General features: G+C 42.4%; 2 protein-coding genes across 2 annotated transcripts in view; one reads left to right on the top strand and one right to left on the bottom strand.

The window, feature by feature from the left end:
* The window catches only part of FAS (Fas cell surface death receptor), a 14,012-nt gene extending 13,570 nt beyond the window's left edge, over positions 1 to 442 (bottom strand). Inside the window, exon 1 of the mRNA XM_010565038.1 lies at positions 223 to 442. Coding sequence (XP_010563340.1) covers positions 223 to 442 — 220 coding nt within the window. The remainder of the gene's footprint in view (positions 1 to 222) is intronic.
* Positions 1 to 24,913, top strand: part of ACTA2 (actin, alpha 2, smooth muscle, aorta) — a 42,990-nt gene extending 18,077 nt beyond the window's left edge. Inside the window, exons 2-9 of the mRNA XM_010564963.1 lie at positions 17,977 to 18,148; positions 19,880 to 20,008; positions 21,318 to 21,428; positions 21,920 to 22,004; positions 22,096 to 22,257; positions 22,507 to 22,698; positions 23,647 to 23,828; positions 24,613 to 24,913. Of these exons, the coding sequence (XP_010563265.1) occupies positions 18,020 to 18,148; positions 19,880 to 20,008; positions 21,318 to 21,428; positions 21,920 to 22,004; positions 22,096 to 22,257; positions 22,507 to 22,698; positions 23,647 to 23,828; positions 24,613 to 24,756 (1,134 nt within the window). The 5' untranslated portion in view covers positions 17,977 to 18,019 and the 3' untranslated portion in view covers positions 24,757 to 24,913. The remainder of the gene's footprint in view (positions 1 to 17,976; positions 18,149 to 19,879; positions 20,009 to 21,317; positions 21,429 to 21,919; positions 22,005 to 22,095; positions 22,258 to 22,506; positions 22,699 to 23,646; positions 23,829 to 24,612) is intronic.

Raw genomic sequence — 24,913 nt, forward strand, 5'->3', positions numbered from 1 at the left:
AGCGGGCAGGGCCGCCCCTTCCCCGCCCCGCGGCTTCGGGAGCCGGCGTCGGGGGGGGGCTTCCGCCCCCGAAGGACCCCGCGGGCATGGGGCGGGCGGTCCGCCGCTCTCCGCGCCGAGCTCCGCTCTGCGGAAGGGAGGCGAGGGCACGCCGGCTCCTTTTGGGTGTCCACGCTCCCCACGGGCATCCTAGGTCTCGGGGCTGCACGGGCGTGGGGGCACCCGCTTGGCAGGTTGAGAATGCCAGGCGCGGCCCCGAGGCGATGAAGCGAAGTGCCAACAGACTTTGGGCTGGGCATGAGGCGTTTGCTTCGTGCACTTCAGCTGCTGGGGGGAGCAATTGCCTCCCCACCGGGGGCAGAAACTCCGCAACTCGGCAGTTGTGGTAAGGACAGGCTTGGGGCCGGGAGTCCTGAATCCGTGAGGGTGGTGGAGCAGTCATTCCGAATAGGCTAAATTCACTGCACCAGAAGATACTGCCTTTTGCCGTCCTATCAAAAAGATTGCTCGAGCCTGCGACCTCTATTTCGTGGCTATTTCCAGTCACTCCTTGTGTTTTTCCTGTAAGCTTTCAGTGGTTCGAGATGCTGGTAGTCTGGCCTCCTTTGTAGTGTTAGAAATAGGGTGATGGTGTCAGTTATCAATACATGTTTTGGTCTTTCAGGTTTTGACATGATGCCGTTGCCTTGGAAGACCATGGTTGCAATTGAGCTGGTGTTTTCATTTTAAACACCGTTTTTCAGTGGCTTATGACTCAGATTTTCAGAAACCCTTCAGATTTTCTGCCTGTATGGCTCTTAGCTGCCATACAGATGAGTTGGGTTCATAACATCATCAAAAAATAGCTGCTGTTTTAAATATTTCAGGCTTTTTAACCACTTCCGGATAAAACAAAACGTACTGCTGACACATTTTTAGAGGTGCTGCCTCTGGAGTATCCTTTAACAACCAACTTTTTGCCTTTCCAGTGGCAGTACCAAGTATGACGAACGAGAGGCTTCTCTCTTGGGTGCAGTGCCTGTGTTACACGTCTGTAGTTCCTACTGGGCAAACCCAAATCAGTGTGTACCCAAGGCTGTTAATTTTAGCGGAAATTTGTGTGCAGGCAGGGGTGGAGTAGGGACTGTGAGCAGCGCTGTCCGAATCTGGATGGCTGCTGCAGCAGAAAGCTCAGTTTCCAAATTCATCACTTGGTGGATTGTTATTTGTCCTAAAACGAAAACCTGACATGACTGGACCCTCAGCAGGCATCGCTTAGCATTCAGTAACACCTTGGTGTGCTTCTTGCTCTAGTTACCCAATATCCTCCACTAATGTAGCTAAGGTCTATTAGGCGCATGTGTTTTACACTCTTCCCCACCCCCATGGAGGTGTGATGACTGCATGCACGTTATCTGTTTTGCGGTGGAGTGTTTTCTGTCTTGGTAGGGAGTTTTGAGAGACATTGAGAAGCCACCGGATTCTTGTCAGAACAAGTATCTGCATATGACTTGGAGTCATACCTCGTGTAGTTAATAAGGGTTTTTTTTATATATATAATGGTTACAAACCGAGAGGCAGCAATGTGTTTTTGTTTGTTGTTTCACTATCCTGAGCTGGTATCGGTCAGCACTGTAAGGTCAGTGTTTTCATCTTTTCACTGTTGCTTGGGTTGCAGCAGCTTTTTGGGTGCTGGTAAAAGTGGCAGCCTTGTCTATTTTATTTACTCACCCTTCACCTAAAGCTTAATTCAGGAGTACAAGATGCTGCACTGTTTTTTCTTCCAGCAGGTGGCCTTGCTCCTTTCCTAATGTGCGAAGAGGGATCAGACAGTGGCAGGGTCAAACTCCAGGAACAGTTAACACACAGGAGACTGACTTATTAGTGCCTTTGCAATTCCAGCTTTAAAAGTGTAAGGTTTTGGAATTAAAGTGAAGTTTGGTTTTTTGGTTTTTTTTACTGTGCTGGTTTTAATTTTTGTGTTTTGTTTTTTTTTTCTTGTTATTGATGTTCTACGTCCACATGTATGCACTGGTCATAGGAAATTCTGTTCAAGATAGCTGTAAAAACACCCAAGGAATAATTTTGGACACACACGACTGCAATGTTCTGGCTCTGAGAGTCACTGAGTTGGAATCTCTATTCATGCCTTAACTGGCATCAAACTTTTTCTTCCCTCTCCAGAAGCCTACTTGCACCTAGAGAAACTGACTCCATCGGGGTATTATGACCTTATGAATTGCTAAGTTTTTGAGAAGGCTAACTTAATTAGTCTCTCCAGGTGAAGAAAAATTTGTCAAGGTGAAATAAAACATGACTGAGGGCCCAGAGGCCTGTGCATTGTATTGGTCTCATCTCAGAATGTTGAAGCCATATTTATATTCCAGGGGGGAAATAACAGGGGGGGAAGCATAAGATCTGACTTGCTTTCTACTACTTCTTTGCTAAATTGTTACAGACTTTTTTTTCATTTAAATATACTGTGGGGGTTTTTTAAATACTTGGTTTAGATTTGTTTTGGCATATTGGTAATTATTTAGCAGTTCTTCTGTACTAAGATTGGGCAATTAGATTAATGTAGCGTAACTTAACCAAAGCAGTTCCATTAAACTTAAAGTCTCTTTTGACCTAAATTCTCTTTTGACCTACAATACACATTAGAAGATTGTTGTTGCACGGAAGACTTACACTGGGATACCTTAATATCATAAATGTAGGAGCTGTTGATTTTGAGAAGAGTTATGAGCTCCTCACTACAATTGTCTTCCTGTTAGCTTTGCATTTTTTTGTCTTCTATATGTTTACTTATTCACCTGTCTTTTAGTAGATAGTAAGTTTGCCTTAAAATGTAGATTAATTGACACAACTGTTGTATTTGGACAACTTGATTTGGCTGCAACAGGAGGAAAATAGGAGAGAATACAGAATATACGTTTTGGAGATACTTAATGAACGTTTTGTTATGTGATTCAGGTTTTCTAAATAACCTGAAGTTTAAAGGGAAGGGGGATAAAGCTCAAACACTTAATAATTGGGCCCAAAGTAGAGTAATTTCTGTTTGCATTTTGTTTTATTTTGCTTTTCTGTTTTGCCTCTCCCCACCTTCATGTATGTTCAGAACAACGTAATTTGGGCTTTTGGTTCAAGTACTAGACTGAGTAATCCATTACTCACGCAGCTCTGTTGCATCTCCTTCGTCCTTGGTTCAAACCTGTTCCATTCTATGACTCTTTTTACAAGCATCGGATAACCTTACTGGGAAATGATTGAAGTGGCATCAGTCCTTAAATCATCAGCTCTTACTGAGTACAGTTTTGCCTTTTGTTTTCCAAATCTTCAGTGGAACATTAAACTGGTGACCTTGTTTCACCCACCAGCTGCACCCTTTGATCTATGGTCTTGTGAACCAGAAATGATCTATAACTACTGTAATTATTGGCTATTTTTTTTTGCAGTGTGATATGGCTGGATTCTGACAATTCAAGGTTATCCTTCTCACTTTCTAAGATAGTACTTATAGTCACATGGGTTAGTGGTATAGTGAAAAGTTCTTGGTCAGAGGATGTGGTAACAAAGCACTTTATTGGCCCAAACACCCCATTCTGTGGGTGGAGAAGCTGATATGACAGCATAGAAGTGGGAGAGCAGTGTGTGATCAGCGAGGTTTATGAACAACCTGTGGGTTTTTTTTGTAAGGGTGCTGCATGGTGTTACATCAAATCAGATCAGGGAGTTCTGGCATGCAGCATGTTCCTATTAGAAGTAATAGTGATCTGATACACAGGCCTGTGGAGCCATAGATGCTAGTGTTTATCTAAAAAACCCCCACACTAGCAACAAAACAGAGTGGAACAAAACAGATTGGAAAACAAAACTCATAGCAAGTCACTTGTCCCCTTTAGCAGTTCTCCTGTGGAGAAGGTGATAAAGGAGAATTCGGAATAGTCTCTGTCACTCTAAAAGAAAGCTGAAACAGATGTGTGTTCTTTCTCTTGTAATTCAACTTCTTGCCACAACCCTGGATCTGTGCTTTTGTTCAACAGACCCAGCTTGATGACGTCAATGCATTCTTCACAGCAGGGAAAAAATATCATTTTTCAAACAAACCGAGCATTTCCTTAGACTGGAAAAGCAGATTGGCTGGATGCCTAGTGGCTCCTACAACCAATCACTATAACCTTACCATAAATGTAGATGTGTTTCTATCTTAGGGTTGATTATTGACTTTGTTTTAGCCATGGGACCATTCTGTCCCAGTCCTCTGTGTGTGCAGTCTACCAGTGAGTGCTGAGATCCTGAATGCTGCATTATTTGGCAAATATCTTGCACATCACACGCACTCACTTAAAATTTGACTTGTGCCTTGGTATATTGTAAATGCATCTCTTTTTAAATGTTTTGCAGAGCTCTGTTTCCATCCAGCACTTGCAGCAGGCAACTTAGCTTCAGAGGTTGGCTGATGCTCTTTTCTCTTTTTTCAGGCTATTTGCTCTTGGTTGGTTTTTAACGATGGTATTACTAAGATTATGCTTTATATTTGCAAAGCTTGGTGTACAACAAATACTAACTGTCAAATGTGTAATGGATGAACTGTAAAAGCTCTTGAGATAATGTGCTAGGGAGGCTAGATGTTCTCCAGAGGTGAGCGAGGAAGTCTTCCAACCTTTTCCCTTCAGGCACTGCCTGGACAGAGCACAGCTGATTTAGTCTGAGAGTAGTAATAGTTTCCTGCATTTGTGAGTTAAATCCAAGGCTGAATCCTCCTACTGAAGATGAGACAGGAACAATCTGTAGAGAAATGTCTGGAGTTAAAAGGTAAATGCAAGTAAAAGGAGGTCTTTAGTTCTGCTTTTAACCCTTGATCTGAAGATGGCAGTAACAGGCGCACCAGATGGCTTTATTTCCGATGTCAAGTAAGTGACACCCAAACAGCCACCCTTCAAGGAAAAAAATTTTCATAATAATTTTAAGGTTAACTAAGACAAATTTTATTAAGGGGGGGGGGAGAAGCTAAAGGAAGGATTTTAAAAGATCTTAGCATACTGTAAGTTGATCAGAATTTCTGAAACTAAGAAATATTATGTCTTTTGGGATTTAGTTCCACCATTTTGCTTTGCTCTGACATGCTCCTCTTTCTGGGATGTCATCTAACAAGTGAGACTAGCACGCTTAGATAAAGCAATGCCTTGTGGCTGAGACTCCAAACTCTCTCGGGGGTTTTTTTGGATATCGCTTAACCTTTGAAATTCTTGGGGGGCGTAGGAGGGGTGGGGCGGACAGTGATGTGAAAAGTTTTATTCCTCCCACTAACGTCTCGGATGCAGTTTGGCATCCTCTGCAACATCAAATGTTCTTCAGAGTGAGAACAGGATGCAGTGATCTCGCTCTGAATGTTTGTCTGCTGGGCACTGCTGTGCACTTTTAACCAAGGCTTGTGCTTCAGGTAGATGATCAAGAGCTAAATTCTGGTAGAGAGGGGCTGTTGTGGTAGGAGCAAGGTTTGGAGGTGGTGGGGCTGTCTCTTTTCCCTGCCTTTACCTACTCGCCCACTTCTACCACACATCTGCACAAACAGGCAAGAGGCCTGGGTAGCTCATGCAGTTACAGGAGTGAGTCATATCTTCTCTGTTCAGCTGCACAGCCCACTGCATAGTCAAGGTTTTATGAGCATGAAGCAAATGAAATGAGTATGTAGTACAGATTAATTTATATTTCTATCAAAATGCAGTTGATTGTTTTCTGCCGGTGGTTCTCATCAGCAATTAAATGATGGGCTTAGAAAGCTGTGCATCTCCAGGGGTGGTCATAACAAGGGGGGATACCCTGATGTTTGCTGTCTGAAGCAGTCTTTTAAGTTCCCAGATAAGACATTAGTGATATTTTTCAGCTGAATCATTTCTTTCAATACTTCTTGGAAGCCAAGTATTTTGGAAGAGGCTTCCTTTCCACACTGCACAGTAGCTGCCTCTCTGCTGTCAGCCAGCTCACACACAAGAACGGGAGACCGGATGGGGGACCGCAGAGGGATGAACAGCAGAACGTGCATTTCTGGTTCCCTGGGATGGGCAGGAGAGTCTGGTGCCAGCGCAGGCTGCAGCTTTAACAGCCGCAGGTTTCCCATGCGTTTCTCCCAGCTCAGGGGTGCTCAGAAACCCCCCTGCCTGGAGGTAGCCTGCTGAGAGGAGAGCAGTTCCTCAGTTTTGTGTGAGAAATGAAGAGGGGCTCGCACCCCTTTGCTGCAACAGTGTAAGGAAATTCTCTTACCTTCTTAAAGTAGAGGTTTGGGACTGCATTCTCAGCTCGCATTGTATCACTTCAGTGAGCCGTGATTTTACTTGAGATCAATGGTAATTTTGATGTTGTTTTGAGTGGAGCTAAGATTTCACTACACGTGCATAAAGCGGATGTAAAGATACGTTGTGTTGGCAACTGGGGACTCCTCTCCCTCTGGGAGGCAGGGCTGGCCGCCAGCCCCTTCTCCATCAGCCCCCCAAAGGGGCAGCCTGGTCTGCCCTGCACTTGCCACGTGGCAGAGCCTGGAGCATCTCAGCTTGGTGCAGTGCTGGGCTGTTGCTATGGGAAGCTTGTTCCCTGCTCCCCCAGCTACTGTTCCACTATTCCTGAGTGACCTGGTACAAACCCCACATGTTTTCTTTTCAGGGGGCTTACCTGAAAAACAGGGTCTGACAAAAACAGGTCTACAGAAGAATAACTATAAATTATTAAAATCAAGGTAATAGGGAAGATTTAGCCCTCATTAAAACAGTGGCTTGTATTGTGTAAGCAGAAAAAAAGAAAACAGAAGTTAGCCCTTTTTCCCGAGTGTGGTGGTCCCCTGTTGCCCCCAGCCTGTTTTTCTGGGAAGGCCTGGCCATTTGCAGTGCAAGTGGCGCTGAGTTTTTAATGCTATAAAATACTATAGCAACACTGTTTTATTTAAATGTGATTCAGAAAGGACGTGTTTATGCTGAAGATGTCCTAATTGCATAATTTTCTCCTTTTATTAAACAGCGTGTTCACACTGTGTAACGCAGACTAATCGGAGTGCAGGGGAATGATTTATATTATGCTGAAGAGGTCTGAGCGTTTGACCTTGTAAATGAATTCCCAGAGACAGCTAAATACGCTGCAGTAAGTAACAGGCTCTAATTAGGACGCTGAAAGAGTTGCATGTAGTTCTGGTATCCTAACGTGGAAACTATCCAGGCATTTTCAAGATCCTTGGGCACCAGTGTTTTGCAGCAGTGAAAGGAGTTACTATGTCTATTCAAGAAGTTACTAGCAAGAACTGAAAGAAAGAGAAACCTGGGAAGTACTTACAGAAATGACAACACGGTAGAAACTATAATTCTGAGACAGAGATATACAAAACCTTGTCTTTTATTTAGCGCTGTTACTGACTTGCAAGAAGAACAGAACACGAACCAGCTGGCTCTAGCATTTTCTGCCTGTAGGTACTTGGGTTATTCTTGAAGTCCTGAAAACTGCAGTGAAACCAGAGCCTTCCGTCTATGGAATGGAGAGCTGTGTGCAGTGAGAGCTGTGTCTGTACCGGTCCCTGTGGGCACACTATATGTGTATATGCAATACAGGACAGTATCTGTGATCTTATCCTGGTTAAGGAATGGATCAAAACACAGCTGAGAAATCTCCAGCTGTAGACCTGAGTCCTGACAGTCTTCATCCCCCACAAGGCCAGCGGTACAACAATTGGTCTTGAAATGGGCTGGAATGACCAAAAGCTTTGCAGGATTCTGTATTTTTCCTTATTTCCGAGGGGTGGTTATGTTTATTTCAGAAATGTGTGTCTAAGTCTCTCTTACAGTTATAAAAAGAAAAGAACAAAGCATTGCTCTTTGGTCTGATAGGGAATTTGAGGAAACAGTTAAAGGTGGACATGTAAAACCCATTTAGTGGAAGAGAGAAAAACCCCCTACGTTTGGCTGGAAAATGCTGGTGCACTTTCAGAAAACCAACCAAATTGTTAAACAAAAATAGCAAGTTATCTGTACTTTTCCATAGTTCTTGTGACTGTCTGTAAGAAAGAGGAAGAAGAAACTGCCTTACGTAACTAAGATGCATCTGCAAAGCAAAGGCGAAAAACCTGCCTGTTTCAGTCTTCTTGTGAGACCTGAGCATCATTCGGGGAGAGGTTTATAAACTGAATGTGCTAGAGCATGAGTAACAGCTGTGTGCTAAGTTCCTCCTGGCTAAGTGACCAAGCATCATCAGCTGTCAGTCTCCTTGAGCACCACAGTAGATAACAGGAGGGTCTTCCAGGCCCAAGCAGCATTCGGGATGCGTGCAGGAAGGTGTGACAGAGGCAGGTTGAGACTGGACGCAGGGCAGAGGAGAGCACCAGTGAAGTCCTGTCCTTCCTGCAACCTGTGGTGAGTTAGGCACCACTTTGCCGGGTGTGTTTGCACCTTGTTTTCATCAACCAAAATTACATCCAGCAAAAGTGTGATGTATGGGGGTGGAGATCCTTTTGCACAGGTCAGAGATGCAAAGAGTTTTCTAAAGGCTTTGTATTATAAACAGGATTCTGCTGGGGAGGACTCTGTTTTATTCTAGATCTATAATGTAGATTGTAGCAAGTTATAAAAATACATACACACTTTATCTGTGGCATTTATCTGTAACTTATATTATTGTTCAGATCACTGATAAAGGCATTAAGGTGCACAGCCAATGATGGGTAGGGAAAGTCCCACAGAATCGCACCCACTCAGCAGTATTTCCCTGCGCTGCTGTGCTGTGAGACTTCTGCTAGACAGTTCTCATGCTAGTCTCCATGGTTCTGCATTTGCCTTATTTTTAATTATTTCATGTTTTAGAAAGCAAAAGGCTTTAGAGGGCTATTACATTTGTAATATTTCTCAAAAAAATTTTGACAAGAAGTCATTTTTATAAAGCCTTATTCATCACCATTTATTATATTATCTCCTTTTATTTTTTATTATTTGGATGCTATATTGGCAGCTGTGATAGTTTGACTTACAGTGGTGTGTTCATCTGGCAAGTTTGTAATTAGCTACTTCTCACCATTACATGCTTGAAATTTTTGTTAAACTGCCTTTCTTCCTGTTTCGGGAAAGCTCCTTAAGCATTTTTAAGGACTAATGAAAATAAGTGTTAATTGTTCTGGAGGCACCTTGGCCTGTTCTCTGGAACACCTGGATGGATGCAGGCTCTCCAGACCTGCTGCATGCACAACTTTACTGCTGGCTCTTTTAGAGCCTCCTGCAATGGAGTTGAAATAGAAAACCCCAAAGTTTTTTGCAATACTTTGAATTGACATCTGACTTTTTCCTGGTACAGAAAATGCACGTGTATTAAATATGTTTGCATTTGCCACGTTATTTTTGACAATTCCATATAACAGCATATATTTCCATATAATAGCATGCCAATTCCAGAAATATGTTTCCTTTTTATCCTAAGTTATTTTTAAAAGTATGTGTTCACTTTTTGTCACACAGGTTGTAGATTTCCCCTTGTATTTTTTGTACGTTCTTCAGTTTATTGCCATGTAACGCTCATTGCTTCGCTGTGACACAGTGGTTCTCATGTAGATTTAAAAAAAGAGTTCGTCTGTGCTCTCAGGAGTTGTTTGTTTACAGGTTGTGCTGCGTGGCTCATACAGAAGATGAGGAAGTTGCAGCAGGGCTATGTCTCCTTGTCCTGCCTCGCAGCAACACCTAACTGCTCCGAGTGCGCCCAGCCCAGGCGCCAGGAGAAGGGGGCTGGAGACCAGGGCTGGGCCATCTGGAGAGGCAGGTACCCACTTGTTGACATTTGTGGTGAGAGGGACTCCACAGTTTGTCATCATCCAGAGCCCATGGGCAAAGAAGCTGTGTTGGTCAGAAAAAGTGAAACTCTGGCCCTACAGAAAACTATTAAATTTGGTAGTGAAAGAAATCACCTGCAGAGGTCCTTTTCCTCACTGTTTGCTGGAGTGCCAGCCAAATTGGCTGATACAGGCACTTGAGCTTGTGAAGCCGTGTGATAGAAGTAGGCATGCAGAGTCCACAGGTTTAATCTGTAAGTAATAGCCTTATGAAACCCACTTCCAGCAAATTTCTCAGTTTGAGAATTGAGATGGGAATGATCTGATTTCTCATAATGTGCAAGCTCACCTTGAAACTTTTCTTTTGGTGAGATAATAACAGGGCATCAGCTTCCAAAAACGTGGTGGGAACTCAGTCTCCTTGTTGCTGTCAGTCTGGGAATATGTTGGTTGGGGAGCTTGGAAGTTATTGTGGAGGAAGGACCCCTGTGCTCTGCCTGCCCCACGCACACACTGTGTGGGTCCGACTTCCTTAGGAGTACAGGGCTTGGTTTTTGCAGTGATATGGTGGGAAGATTTCATTTACGTTTTGACAAATTTAGATAGGATGTCACTGGAGAGGTTCCTATAATCGTCTGGGGGAATTTATTCCCTCTTAGCTCTTAGGAGATGTGCCAATACAACATTATCATGAAGCCTTGTCTACAATGTCATTTAGGACAGATATGTCTGCATGAACTGTGAACAAGCTACTGAGGTGCTGCTAAGAGTTCATGCGCAGTGAGGTGGACTCAGCCTGGGCCAGTGGCCTGAGGCCTTATCCAGGATCTCTGGTGGATTTGCAGCTCTTGGTATAAAGATAGTGTTCCTTTGACTATGCTTCTGATATATTTGATATTTTCTTTCTAACATTAGGCATGTCTACACCAGCTGGAGTGTCAGCTATGGGTGCTGCCTTGCAGATAAAATGTAGAGCTTATTTCCACAAAAAATCATGGAGGGCACTCTATCTCCAAAACTATGTGTTTAAATAAGGCAAATTTATGGAGGAAAAAATCTGTCTATTATGCATGAAGATAAAGGTGCAAACTCCTGTCTCAAGAAATCCTTATGCTGCACATAAGGAAGCAGAAAGGATATAGGAAGAAAATTACCACTGTAGGCATCCCATTTCTTTCCTAAGCATCTGCTATCAGGAAATCTCAGAGACAGGATACTGAGCTAGATGGATATCAGCCTGACCCAGCAGGGCTCATTCTTATACTCTATTTATTTATCTAAGAAGGGTGTGGAGGGAGCCATTAGCTCATTTTTACTTTGAATACGTTCCTTGAATGATAACTTTACCACATTACCATGGAGGAAGATACCTGATCAAGAAGATGAAGGAAGGTTGTGAATTAATACACTTCATCACCCTGCTCAAGAGGCCCAGGAGGCAAACACTGTATCCTCGAGCTCTTGAACAGCACTGACAAAACTGTCTTCCAAACTTTGCAGGTTGAAAGCTGCCATATTTGAGAATGATTAGAGCTATTTTGTCTTAGTTGTTAGAGAGAGACCAGTGCAAGAACCTGACAATCATAGAGAAAGCTAGTCTATGGGTCTGACAGCTTGTGGTTGATCTGACACTTTCAGATGCATACTGTGTGACAGCTGCAATGAATCAGGTTATTAGAGGGACTTTCTGCTCCCTAAAGCTTATTTATTCCTGCCTTTCTCAAAACAGGGTGTGGGGGAAGTGTAAAGCCTATCAATGAGATAGAGGAGAGGGCATGAAGCCAGACAAATTAAAACATTTAGAGATTCTGCTAATGCTATGAAGATGAAAGGAATCCCCAAATAAAAAGGAGCCAGAGACATATTTAGCAGAGCCTCATTCCTAAACAGCCAATTGGATGTAGGCAGGAAGGTCTCCACGTACGTCTCAGAAGTTGTTTTCCCTTATAAAGTAATGGCTTGTAACATTAAGAGCAAAGGGGTTACTTTATTCCCAGTTTTCTATAGCAGTTGGGATAAGACTGCAGCTTCTGCCCTCCTTTACCAAAAAAGTATGGCATCTGCAAACCGGTGCGTGGCCTCTGAGCTGGCATTCTTCAGGTCAGCTGAAGCCCATTTCCTAGGCGTGGTGTCTATACAGCTCCCGCTGCTGTGCAGTCCCAAGCACATTTTGTGTCCGTATGACAATCTGCAGAAGTTACTGAAAAGCAAAGAATTTAAGGAACGTGTCAGGGGAAACTCTTAGCTACATCTTGGAAGATGCTTGGAGTCAATAAGGAAGTTCACGATGTGGATGGGAGCTTTGCGAGTATCACTATAAAGAGATCAGGAAAAAGGGTATGAAAGAAAGAGCCAAAATTATTTTTTCCACTTATTGTCCTTCTTCTGATCGTACTCCAGACACACTCCTGTGATGGAGACTGAAAAAGGGTTTAGCATGGACAGAGAAGTTCTCAGGGGAAGACAAATAAAAACCATGGGGTTTGGCTATGGATACAATGAAAGAACAGGAACTTCGGGTTATAGACACACTGGGCAGATTGCACTGTGGCCGTTTCTATACAAATGAGTGGGATAAGTACTGAAAGATAGGCAGCAGAAAGTGGTGATGGAACTGGCCTCCGAGGTGGAAGATAAACTACTTTCAGGAATAGTGTTATGTTCTTTTTCTTGCAAAAAATTATTTATATATTTGGGTGAAGCTGGTATGTGTCTGTAGCTACAGAGGAGGGTTCAGAGGTTTAATCCCCAGCATTTAGACTTGGTCCTCAGAAGACTTGTTCTGTTCAGTTCTCTTTAGGTTCTTATTCCTGTCTCATGCCAAGTACATTCTCCACCTCCCCCCTACCCCTCTGGAAGTGACCTATGTTGCTGAGAAGAAAGGTGTAAACTACTCATTTTTATTTTTTTTTCACTGTGTGTTGTTATCTATAGTAATATCTGTGTGATCACAATTTGAGCATGGAATCACTAAAAAGAAAAGAAATACCTTTATTCTATAATGTCCCTTGAGCCAGAGTGACCTAATTTCCTTGCATAGTTCACCTGTTTGCTTGCCTTCCTTCCTGCCCCGGGACCTTCCGTAATGTAACTCCCCAGAGACGAGCTGCCTGGTGAGCGCTGGCTCTCCACTGTGTGCTGGAGGCTGGGCTGTGCAACAACTCTACGTTTTTCCCGTGCTGTTCCTGTGTATCCATCACTACTGCTCAGTCAGCCTCTGGGCTTACTTCTCTCGTCTAGTCTGCATAACCCTGCTCTAACAAATATCATTCATATGGTAGATACCTCCAAACAACTCCTCTCAGTGTGTTTCCTCTTTATCACCGTATCAACAACTGCCTGCTCTGAATAAGACTCTGTGTCAGCTGTATCCTTTTGATGAGCACCCTGAAAGCTAAGATTCCCACATCTGGAGCCCGTGACAGGCAAGGTGACGTGTGATCCCCACCCAAACAACCATTAGTCATAGCAGCCAAGGGGTTGCTTGCTGCTGTCATTGCCACCACTGGTAATTGTGGTACGTACCGAGCTAAGTTTACAGGAATTGTGATGAAGCTTAACAGAGATACAAAGGTGTCTGTGGTATCTGCGTGGCCACTGCCTCCTGTAATATCCACACAGGCCTCTTGTAGAAGACTGTTGCCTGTATTTCTAGCTATGCTTAGGTGCAGTGTGAATGATATACCAGTTCTACTGCAGGGTTGTTGACTTGGGTCTGCAGTGCTGTATCCACTACAGCATCATCACCAGTAAGATTTTTTGGGAGTACGAACCTCTTCTCATTAAGGTGAAGATTTTGGATTCTTTTGGATCTTTGTCCCAGTCTTGGTATTGCCAAGGAGTAGTAGTAGATGATGCTTCTGAAAACCTTGAATTATGTTTCCTCCAATCTAGGAGGTAATTGATGTTTGTATCAAAATCAGACATGATACTGCAGTGAAGGGTTCTGCTGTGTGAAATTCTCCTTCCCCTTGACCTGACTTCCCTGATCTAATACTATATGTTCTATACGAGGTACGTAATTTTTCTCAGCTGTGTTTTTTGAGTGTTGTTTGAAAACAAAGAATTTGGTTTTGGCTGTCCTTTGAGTGTCAGTTGGAGATATGCAAAAAAGGATCTGTTTATATCCTCTGTTTTATGTTACTTACCTTGGTGGGGTTCCCCCCTCCCCCCCTTTTTTTTAAAATAAGTATCTTTTGCCCCGATGCTGGAAGTGAAAAAATAAATAGCTTTTGCAGGGCTCATGTTCCAACACTTGTTAGCTTCTGTTTCTGACCCTCAAAGGCAGTTACATTCCTTAAAAGTTCCTTTCCTTAAAAGTTAAATTCCTTTTGGTCTTCAATCCATAATTCTGCCTATCTGCTAACTCTACTAGTGGCCTAATCCTTAAATCTCCACATCAGAAAAACTCCTGCTGCGGTTTTATGGGAGATTTTCTTGCATTATGACTACTCAATTAGGCAGCAAACACTCTGTAAGCAAACACATGAAGCCCCTCCCCATCATAACAAGACCCACAAAGCAAGGATCTCAGTTGGATTCTTACATCTTTCTTGGCTTGTGTGCATAGAGCAGTTTTGAATTTGTCATGGTTTAGTATTGGAGTTTAGAGGTGCTGGTTTCTGGTCTTTAGTACAAACTTAATGACAAAATATTGTTGACTATGAAAGGGCTGCTTCGCTAGAATCAGCCTGTCCAGAGAACAGCTGGCTACAGCTGTAAAAATCCAGTCCTGTGCTGAAAATAACTTGTACAGTGAGAACCCTTGCTTTATTTGCTAAAAATATGTTCAACAGAAAAACTAGCTGGGGTTATAAAATTCAACAACTTTATGATGAACAATTTGAGATGTGAGTTTATGACAGTCCAGACTCGTGGCCATCAATGGAGTAGCACTAGGGCAAAGTTGGCCCGCAAGTCCTAGGGTTTTGAAAATAAGCTGACAGAGAAACAGGATGGATTCTAACCCATCACAATCCAGAGGGGGATCATAACCATCTTTTAACAGAACATTTTCACAACCTTCAAAGAATTCACTGTGAACCCTATACAACAGCAGATACTTTTTTCACTACCCTTAAGCCTATGGGCACTATTTAGCATACAAGCAAAATGCCAAGCTTTTAAAGAGACTTTGTAGCAAAATTCAGCAGCCTTTTAGCTTGCCAGAAACATTTTCATTGTTTTTATCAAAATATTTAACGAAAGCAAAGTGTTTCTTTAAAAACGCCTTCCCTATTATAAATGACTGCTCTTCCAATTTCTCATTCTGCCTCTTCGATGTTACTATGGAGGCCCAGACCTCTCTTGTTTGAACACATGCTCCTCCTGCCAGAGGGTGTCTGTTGTGGGCATACTCTGTCTCTCTGTATTTTAGCAACTCTCCTGAAGTTTTAAAGTGTTTACCTTACACAGCTGAAAGTCTCCTCCTGTTTCATGAGCTCTACACTGGAATGCAGTGGAAGAGACCCAGGGCCTGTGGCCACCCAGATTAGAGGTTTTTGTAATAAGGTCCCTATATGGTTTTGTTAGAGACTTCTGCTCTGTCTCTGTCTGTCTCTGCTCCTTGTTTGGGAAGCTAGTGGGAGGAGAAGAGCTGAAGGGGCTATATAACCTCAGAGCTTTCAGATACAGAGTGCACCATCTCAGAGCAGCTATCCCCAGCCAAGCACTGTCAGGGTAAGTGGCACTGAACCAATAGCATGATTTACAGATTGCTGGAGGACTTAAAATAAATGTCAAATGGAAGCAAATTCAGGAGGATGCACTGGTGTGCTGTAGTTTGCTTAAGCAAACTTACTTATTAGAATTGAACTGATAAAATGCTTGTAATATCTATACTGAGTTGTCTTTATTTTCTAGCACTTCTGAAAGGGAAGGAAAAGTTCTACCTGATGATTTTCCTGATTCCACCAGCTCTCCAGCAATTGTATAAAGACACAGTCTGTGTAATGCCACAGCTGGAATTACAGCTGTATTCATGTTTAAATGAACCCATGTGACCTTGGGGTGTTAGTTTGGGACAGAACAAAGTTCCTGAAGGGGTGTGTGGTAGCGTTTCTCAGCAGGTTTGCTTCAGTGCTCTTAACCCGGTGTAAGGTGACGTGAGTGTTTTGGGGAATGTGACTGTAAGAAGAGCTGGAAGTGTGCAAATTAGCAGTGTCTAATAGGATACAATGAGGATGTGTGTGTATTCATCCTTGTCTCTATGTATATGAAAGTACTGTTCTGTAAAATGCCAAGCATTTCATTAAGGAACAGGCTACACACAGTATTTCTTGTGGGGCTGGAGTTCTCTTAGTAGCTTGTTGTGGAGATTGGTGAGGTGATTGGTTATCTTTAGGTGTAAAACAGGTAGAAGAAAGAGGCTAAATACTCTGTTAATTACTTGGGAGGAAAATTTCCTTTCTTCCACAGTACTGAGTGACATTTGCTGCTGTAAGATGTTGCTACTGCATGCCATGGCAGTCCTGAGCTGTAACTCACTGGTTGGCAGCAGAGCGCCCTGTCTGAAATCATTCAGCTTTGATTTTTCAACTTTTTGTGCTTTATTACTAAATATGGTTTTCATTTAGAGTCCACTAAGCTCAGAAATGTAGCCTTTCCTGCCCCCTTCTTTCCCCTCCCCCAAGTGATTTTTGGCATTGCATTAGCTGCATGGGTTTGAGCAAACCCCCTGACCTCAAACTCTGTTCCAAAAACAGGCGGTTGAAAAGCCTATTTCCTAATTAGGAAATGGTTTGTCCAAACCAGTCTGTTCATTCATGTGGGATGGCAATTGTACTCCATTCAGTAAATGTTTGAATATAAAGAGCTTGTTTTCCCAGGAGTTTAATAAATGCAAAAATTGCAACCTACTTTCCTTTTCCAATAATAACGATAAAATATTTGGAGTATATCAAGTTAGGATTTCCCTATCCTTGTCTTCTCCTGGGAGCTATGCCCATGCAGCAGGAGTGGGGCTGCAGCCATGTCTCGTGGCTGCCTGGCTGGGGAGCAACAGAGGATCTCAAATGAAGGATTTGGGAGAACTGTCCATGCTTGTTCCATCTGTTGTAGAGGCTAAACGGATTGTGGGCTCCCTTGCTCATCGGCCATGGCTCTCGCTGACCCCATTCCCACTTCGTCCTGTGCTTCCAGTATTCCTGTTGCAGAAGGTTTCGGAGACTGCATGTGGAGCCAGCTGGTCTGTGGATGACAGCTGTCTCCTTTAGCTGTTAACACATTGCAATTTGTTGAACTCTGCATGAAAGCCGGAGCTCAGAGCTAGCCAAGTGATTCCCTGCTACGCTATAAATTACGAGCAAATAGTTCTTCTCAAGTCCTGGTATTCAGTGCTTGTTTCTGTAATTCACTTTAATACAAAGCCTTCAAATCATTTTTATTACCCATATTATCTTCCTGTTGCCAGAGGAGGAAAACAGTTTCTTTTTACTGAGACAAGGAGCCAACATAAATTACTCTGCCACTCAAAACTGAGTTTATTAGCTGCTTTGAAATGATGATAGAGCATTATGCTATGGCCTGTTTTTAAAACACATACTGTTCCTGACTTCATTTTAAATGTGGGTTATTTCTTCTGAGTGCCTAAGGGAGGGCTGGAAAAGGCTTCCCCCCTCCCCCCCATTGGGTTAATATCTGCATCAGGAGAACACCCCTGGTACACGCATAGCATTTAACATGCTTAGGTTTTGGGAAGCCCAAGACTGAATGGGGAAGACTGAACTGCTCTTAACTTTGACAGCTTTCCACATGTCAGGATTTTGTCAGGGTGATAGAAAAGTGGGGGAAGTTGTGCTGAATCCAATGCAAATGGATCTTTGTTTTTGCAGCTGTCAGTCTAGCATTCTGTTTTATCTCCCACCCATCCCCAGTCATGGATTTCTGTGACCAAATTTAGATAAATGTTTGCTGCTCCCTGATCTGTCTGCCCATGCTGCAGGACTGGAAGTCTCCTCTGGAATCCCAGGGGTAACCTCTGGTGCATACAGCCCTCCAGCAAACCTGGCTGAAACCTCTTGTGCTTTCAAAAGAAAGCCTCTTCCCTTGTATGGCCCTGTGATTGCCAAACCGGTGCCATACATCTCTTTGCTGGTGCTGGTTGCTTTCATACAGCCATCTCTGTCTTCAAAGGTGGGTCTGCTACCTGAGTGTGTTTTTTGGTCTTGTTTTGTTGTTTTTTAAAATTCTTTCCTGCTGTTTCATAGGGCCATTTTCTGTCGGGAGGGCCTGAGGACATTGACGTAGAAGATGTGCGAGGAAGAGGACAGCACTGCCCTTGTTTGTGACAATGGGTCAGGGCTCTGTAAAGCCGGCTTTGCTGGGGACGATGCTCCAAGAGCAGTATTCCCTTCCATTGTGGGTCGTCCCAGGCACCAGGTGATGAACTGCTTTGGTTGTTCCATACTGGGCTTGCAGAAGGCTTTGCTGCCCCATCCCCAGCTTTCCACCCCAGAGCCACCTTTTCCTGTGTCTGGGGTTAGCCCAGCCCTGGGTAACACAGCATTTCCAGGCAAAATGAGTCCAGCAGTGCACTCACCTGAGTCCAAGCAGGTCTCTTGCCTTGTGAGAGGAATCCTTCTAAAATTCGTCACTCCTTTCTATGCCCTCTTTCCCCTGCCCCTTAATTTTGGATCACCCAGAGAACTTTGGTGAGTAAAGCTAGTTTAAAAAACACAAAACAAAAAAGCCCAACGCAGAAGTATCTGGAAATTTTGAATGCCCTCAGAGCTGATGATAGGTGATGTGTGGAAAACTAAAAGAGGAAGGAGAAGTTCTCAGTCAGCTTCCTTTTAACCTTCCTGACTTTATTCATTTAGTTGTATCACAAATGGGCACCTGTCTAGGGTTTAGTTTCTTTAGCTTCAAGGTTTACATTTGAGTATATGATGCATTCCACTCAATTTTAATAGTTTGCAAAATACATTTATTATCTGAGCTGTTAAATTAGAGAGTTTCTGAGCCAGATCATCATTAGGATGAACTAGAGCAGCTTGGCTAGACCACGACAAATTAATCCACATAATTAGCAGATCCACCTAATTGCTTCTGTGCCATCCGAGGCCCTGACGAAGTGGAAAGAAGTAAACTGGTTGTAAGATGTGGCACTTTATATACCCAGCAAATGCATCTTAAGTTCTTCAGGGCTGGAGAAATGTCTCCCTTTCAGTATAGCAGCTAGGGCTGGAGGTCTAATTGAGGCCTCTGGGCATTACCATAATTAAAAAAATATATTCAAATGCCAGCTTCTGTAGATAGTGTGAAGGGTACTAATTGCTCAAAACCAAGCCATACAGTCACAGTGGAAACAAATACAGATTTCTAGAACCTTTCTTTCCTGATCACATATCACAGATAGTATTAGTCCCCTGGAGGAAGGATCATCCCATCAAAAATTGCAAATCCATGTTGCATATTTTTAAGACGGGGAGTTAGAAATGCCAAGCTTTGGAGTCTGTAATGACTAAGTTCTGGTAAGAGTGTTATGCACTCAAAACATCCTACTATATACTATTATTTTTTTCTAGTATTTCTGACTTTAACATAGAGACTAGTGTATATCAAGAGTAGTTTCCAGCTTCTGGTCCATGGACCATTTCTACAGGATCCATGAAAATACCTAAAAAGAAGCCTGTACCAGTAGATTTTAAATTGTCTGTCTCTAATGACAGTATAATAGTGTTCAAAAAGAAGATTAAAAAATGTTGAAATTTAAGCTTTGGGAAATGTAAAGTGTATATTGCTCTGTCTTCACCCTTAGATGGCACATCATTTTCTGCTTTTACTCCACTTTATTATAGTTCAGCAGACAGTTCATCCCTAAATAATAACAAACATTAAAACAACCCTATTTTTCCACTTTATCTTGATGTATTTAACGTTGTACTTGTCCTGTTTACTTAAACTGTAGTGGAAACATGAACTCCAGAGATTTAAGTGACCTAAACATTTAATTTTAGCAATTAAAGAGCAATGAGTAATTATCTATTCATTAGTATTCGTATTTTGTAACTAGTATAACTGGCATCTGGGTTTATTTCAGAGCTAATGTTCTATCTACTTTGTGACACCTCTCCCTAAGCGACTAACTCCATTTGTGTTATTTTATAGGGTGTGATGGTTGGTATGGGTCAAAAAGACAGCTACGTAGGTGATGAGGCTCAAAGCAAGAGGGGAATCCTGACCTTGAAATACCCCATAGAACACGGCATCATTACAAACTGGGATGACATGGAGAAGGTATTGCAGCTTTGAAAGTTCATCTATATTGCTGGTAAACAGAACTAATTGAACCAATGTTTACAGAATACCCACTAAATTTTAGATGAAAACATCATGCTATCAAGTATGGTTTAATGAGAAGCTTGTTAACAGCAAAGGTTAACTTGCATCTAAAGCTGAAGTACCACTAGGAGTACATAAAAATAGTTATTGGGAATTCTTTTACTCCAGTCTGATCTATAAATCTTGCTAATTACTGGAGGGGGAGGAAAAAAAAAGGAAAGAAAAGGAATATCCTCAATTTGCTAGTAAGGAGATGGAATTTAAGAAGGTATCTGTTTCTGCAAAAATGCAAAGCATGTAATTCTGAAGTGAAGGGAACTGTTTACACACTTACTTTTTAGTGCTTGAAAGATTAGCAATATTGCAGTGTAATGCATCCATTTCAGAGCCAGTATTTGGATGAAAAGCTTCTAGAACCATGTTTATAGTTACAGTGTGTATGGTTGATATAATTTCTAAGATGGTATTTCTATTTAATGTCATACTGTGGAAACAGGCATCACAATACACTGCAAGTGTGTGGAGTCACACCGAACTTACTGACACTCATAACATTGTAGGTTTTACTTGGATGCAGAACCTTTCAGATGCCTAACATATCAACAAGTCCCTAATCACCACCAGCTTGAAAACAAGCTTAGAAAAAAACTCTTGGCCTTTAGAAAGTCTCTGGTGGTTTTACTTCTTACTGGTGTATTAACCTCCTCATTGCGGTCCACTTGGCCTCAGATTTTTATAGCTGGTAGGAATGTGTCATGTGAAGGTGATGAATACAAGTTGGCTTTCAGCCTCACAAACCATTTGCCTTCCTTTCTTTTTATGAATTCTTGGGCTGGCCTCTGCAAACCAAAAGATGAAACTGTCTTCAAGACCCATTATCTATTGAACTCTACTACGTAGGTCTGCATACGTTCTAGAGCTGGTCTGGAACTGTTTCACTTTCAGTCATTGATTGAAATAGCGTTGCTGGAACCAAGTCTGTCCTCCTCTGTCTCTTCTACTGTAAGAATAACATATTTATTTTCATTAACTTATGTGTCCTTAAAATAAGTCATATATTACTAGCAGTAAAACCTGAGGATAGTGCTTTTATTTCTAAGTTACTTTGGTAATCTCTATGAAGGCAGTAAGAACAACTGCATGAGAAACATTACTAGCCCATCTCTAGGCCTGTAAGCAGAGTGCTGGAGCACAGTACCTGTCTGGAAGTGATTCTGAGCTGTTGGATGATGGTGTTCCCTTTGGCTTCTCTCACTGTCCTCAGATCTGGCATCACTCTTTCTATAATGAGCTCCGTGTTGCACCTGAAGAACACCCAACTCTGCTGACTGAAGCACCACTGAATCCCAAAGCCAACCGAGAGAAAATGACCCAGGTAAGCTCACACTAAAGCTGCGGAATAATTCCAACTTTGTGAATTCAACAGGATGTGAACTTCATCATTTCAGTCAGTCATGCTGTCCAGTAGTCTATCTCTCTTAGTTATGGAAGATGGAAAGTGCATAGTGGCCACCTATCATATTTGCATATTATCATATTTACTTCAGAAAATCAGTGTATCCACTTTGAATGCGAGTACTTCAGTCTGTGCAAGCTTTATGTTGTCTTAATCTGGTTTTATGCCCAGGCCTATTACAAAATTATCTTTAATATGTGCATGTGTCTATATACATACATTAAGGATATAGGCCAGATACAGGGACATGTCTCATAGACCAAATATTTTTTGATTTAGATTTTGTATTTTCCTTCCTTGTTATTACCAACCATCAATAAATATGAAAATCTTGTCTTCCTCTTTCAGTAAATTGCTTCAACTAAGCTAAAACCCCTAGTGTTAAGGCAATTATTTTCATTGCATTTCAGATTATGTTCGAGACTTTCAATGTGCCAGCCATGTATGTAGCTATTCAAGCCGTTCTGTCCCTCTATGCTTCTGGACGTACCACAGGTAGGCCTCTGGGGAACACGGCATAGATGTTTGAAATAGTTAAGTGTGTTGATGTGCACCTGGGAATGAATCGTGTGTTATCTTCTCAAAGGGATTGTGCTTGACTCTGGAGATGGTGTCACCCACAATGTGCCAATTTATGAAGGCTACGCCCTGCCACATGCCATAATGCGTCTGGACCTGGCTGGCCGTGACCTGACAGACTACCTCATGAAAATCCTGACGGAACGTGGCTACTCCTTTGTGACCACTGGTAAGGACACGCTGCTGACTGAGGAGGAGAGTTGTTTCATGTGCAATGTTTCTAGTGGCCTTAGAAGAATTAGCAGTGTTTCTGCAGTTGAATAGACATAAGAAGGAATCCAACAGGCAAGTCCCCTGCAAGACTAGCAGAGGACTTGTTTAAAAAATGGGGAGGGTGTTGGAGGATGTAAGGGAACAACCTATCAACATGTCTGGGTCCTTCCTGAATGCCATTCTAAAGACTGAATCCTCTTTACAGCGGAGCGTGAAATTGTCCGTGACATCAAGGAGAAGCTGTGTTATGTGGCCCTGGACTTTGAAAATGAGATGGCTACTGCTGCCTCTTCCTCCTCTCTGGAAAAAAGCTATGAGCTTCCTGATGGTCAGGTGATCACCATTGGAAATGAACGCTTCCGCTGCCCAGAGACCCTCTTCCAGCCATCTTTCATTGGTAAGTTGAATGATTGTTCTGCCTTGGTAAACTGCACATAAATATCAAGCCCCTATTTTCTTTTGATTGTGTCGCATTGCAAACTCGTTCGGACCTATACACAAGTATGTCCTAGCACCCATTATGAAATAATCTTTTAGGGGAGGAACCTCATGTCAAACAATAAGGCAAAATGCTTTCCCCAGGTAAACCCTGAATGTTTATTCCTGGCTTCTGGCATTGGACCCATGCCATTTTCTGTATGTTATACAGTTGGCTACTACAAGAAGTGTAGCCGCAAAGTCACTTTTATAAATAGTGTGAGGATTGTAGTTTGAATGTGTTTGCAGGGAGGTGGGGGGGGATGACGGACGGATGAGAGGAAGCACTACTTTTATTTTTCAAAAAGACTGCTCCAAGTCCTGAATCCATGGTTCATCACATTTGCAGAGCAAAGCCAAGACAATGCCATGCTAATCAACAGCCATGAAGGCAGACTTGCAACGAGATCACGCAGAAATCCAGTGTTGGTTCTGCCAATCGGCAGAATTTCAGCTCAGAAATAGATAAAGTAGTTGCATACTTAGAGGTATTAGGACATATTTTGACTGTTCTGGCTCTGAGCTGGCTTAATTTAAAAAAAAAAAAAAAAGATTCCAAGACCATATAAGGAATTCTTAGGACATTTGAGATTGCCTGCAAAAGCCTAGTGGAAACTTTACTATTCCACCCCCCAAGCTTTCTTTTTAAGGATGAGTTGTGTGTGTAAGGGGGAGAGGAGGGTTGTACACCAAGGAACTCCTAAGCAAATAATTTAGGCAGCTACCGAATAACTTACCAGATTTCCACAGCTCTGAAGACTGCTGTCTTCCAAAGAGATACTGAAGTTCATGTTGTCAGTTTTGTGTTAACAATTTTAACCCTTTTTATGGAGTTGCTTCCTCGGTGTTCTTCTGTACCCTTCCCCAGGCATGGAATCTGCTGGCATTCATGAAACCACTTACAACAGCATCATGAAGTGTGACATAGACATCAGAAAGGATCTTTATGCCAACAATGTGCTGTCTGGAGGCACTACAATGTACCCGGGTATTGCAGACAGGATGCAGAAGGAAATAACTGCTCTGGCTCCCAGCACTATGAAGATCAAGGTATGGTGCAATCTTGTAGATTATTTGAGTTGGCATCTACAAAGTCCTCAAAAACCTAGTGAAACATAGCAACACTTTACAAAGTAAGTGCTTTGTACATATGTTGAATCATGTCTGTACCTTGTAGCCAATAATTACCACCTGGTAACTTTGTTGTTGGAGGAAGAGAGCCTTCTCTCCTCTCATTTTCTTGTTCGTGGTGAATTCTGCAAACTGCCCTAACATGACCAAAGAAGAATAACGTGGACCCAGCAGCATAAGTTTTCCTCTGGGGCTACATGTGAGCTTCTTCAGCCATTTTTGGCTGATGGAATTGGGAGAGAGAAAATGCTGGTTTCGTCGTTGGCCTACAAGTTCAGAAAAGAGCCTCTGACAAGCCAATCTTCCTTCTGCTGTTTCTAGTCTTCTGTTCCTTGCTTTACAAACATTTTATCAGCTATACCAATAAGAGTGCTCCATAGGTCACTTGTTTTTCCAAGCCCTCCTGGGCTATCATTATATGTTTCCAGAGCAATTATCTCCCCTTTTCTCATAGGGAGCCATGGATACACAAATGCACTACTTTTACTGGGCAGACTAACTCAGGCAGAGAAACTGAGGATTTAGGCTCAGACTTTAACTTTACTGCTTATAGCGATGGCTTACTGTAATGCCAGGGGTAACACTAGCACATAGATACAATGTTTTTGTTAATATCAAATATCACTGCTTTGATATATTTTTACAACAAATGTATTTTATTCACAGTAGACTGTTGTACTTAATGCTTTTATTTCTTAAACAGATCATTGCTCCTCCTGAACGCAAGTACTCTGTCTGGATCGGAGGCTCTATTCTTGCCTCCCTGTCTACTTTCCAGCAGATGTGGATCAGCAAACAGGAATATGATGAAGCTGGCCCATCTATTGTTCACCGCAAATGCTTTTAAATTGCTTTATCTTTATATGTCTCCTTAGTGTATTACTGTGAATGTATTCAGGAAAATACATTCTTATAATTTCATTCCATAACTCCTTCATCGTAATTACTCTAATTAATTGGATACTGTGTAATTTTTTTTGATAAATTTTAAATATGCTATGAAA

Source organism: Haliaeetus leucocephalus, unplaced genomic scaffold (genome assembly GCF_000737465.1).
Source record: "Haliaeetus leucocephalus isolate CR32 unplaced genomic scaffold, Haliaeetus_leucocephalus-4.0 Scaffold184, whole genome shotgun sequence".
Taxonomy (NCBI): Eukaryota; Metazoa; Chordata; class Aves; order Accipitriformes; family Accipitridae; genus Haliaeetus; species Haliaeetus leucocephalus.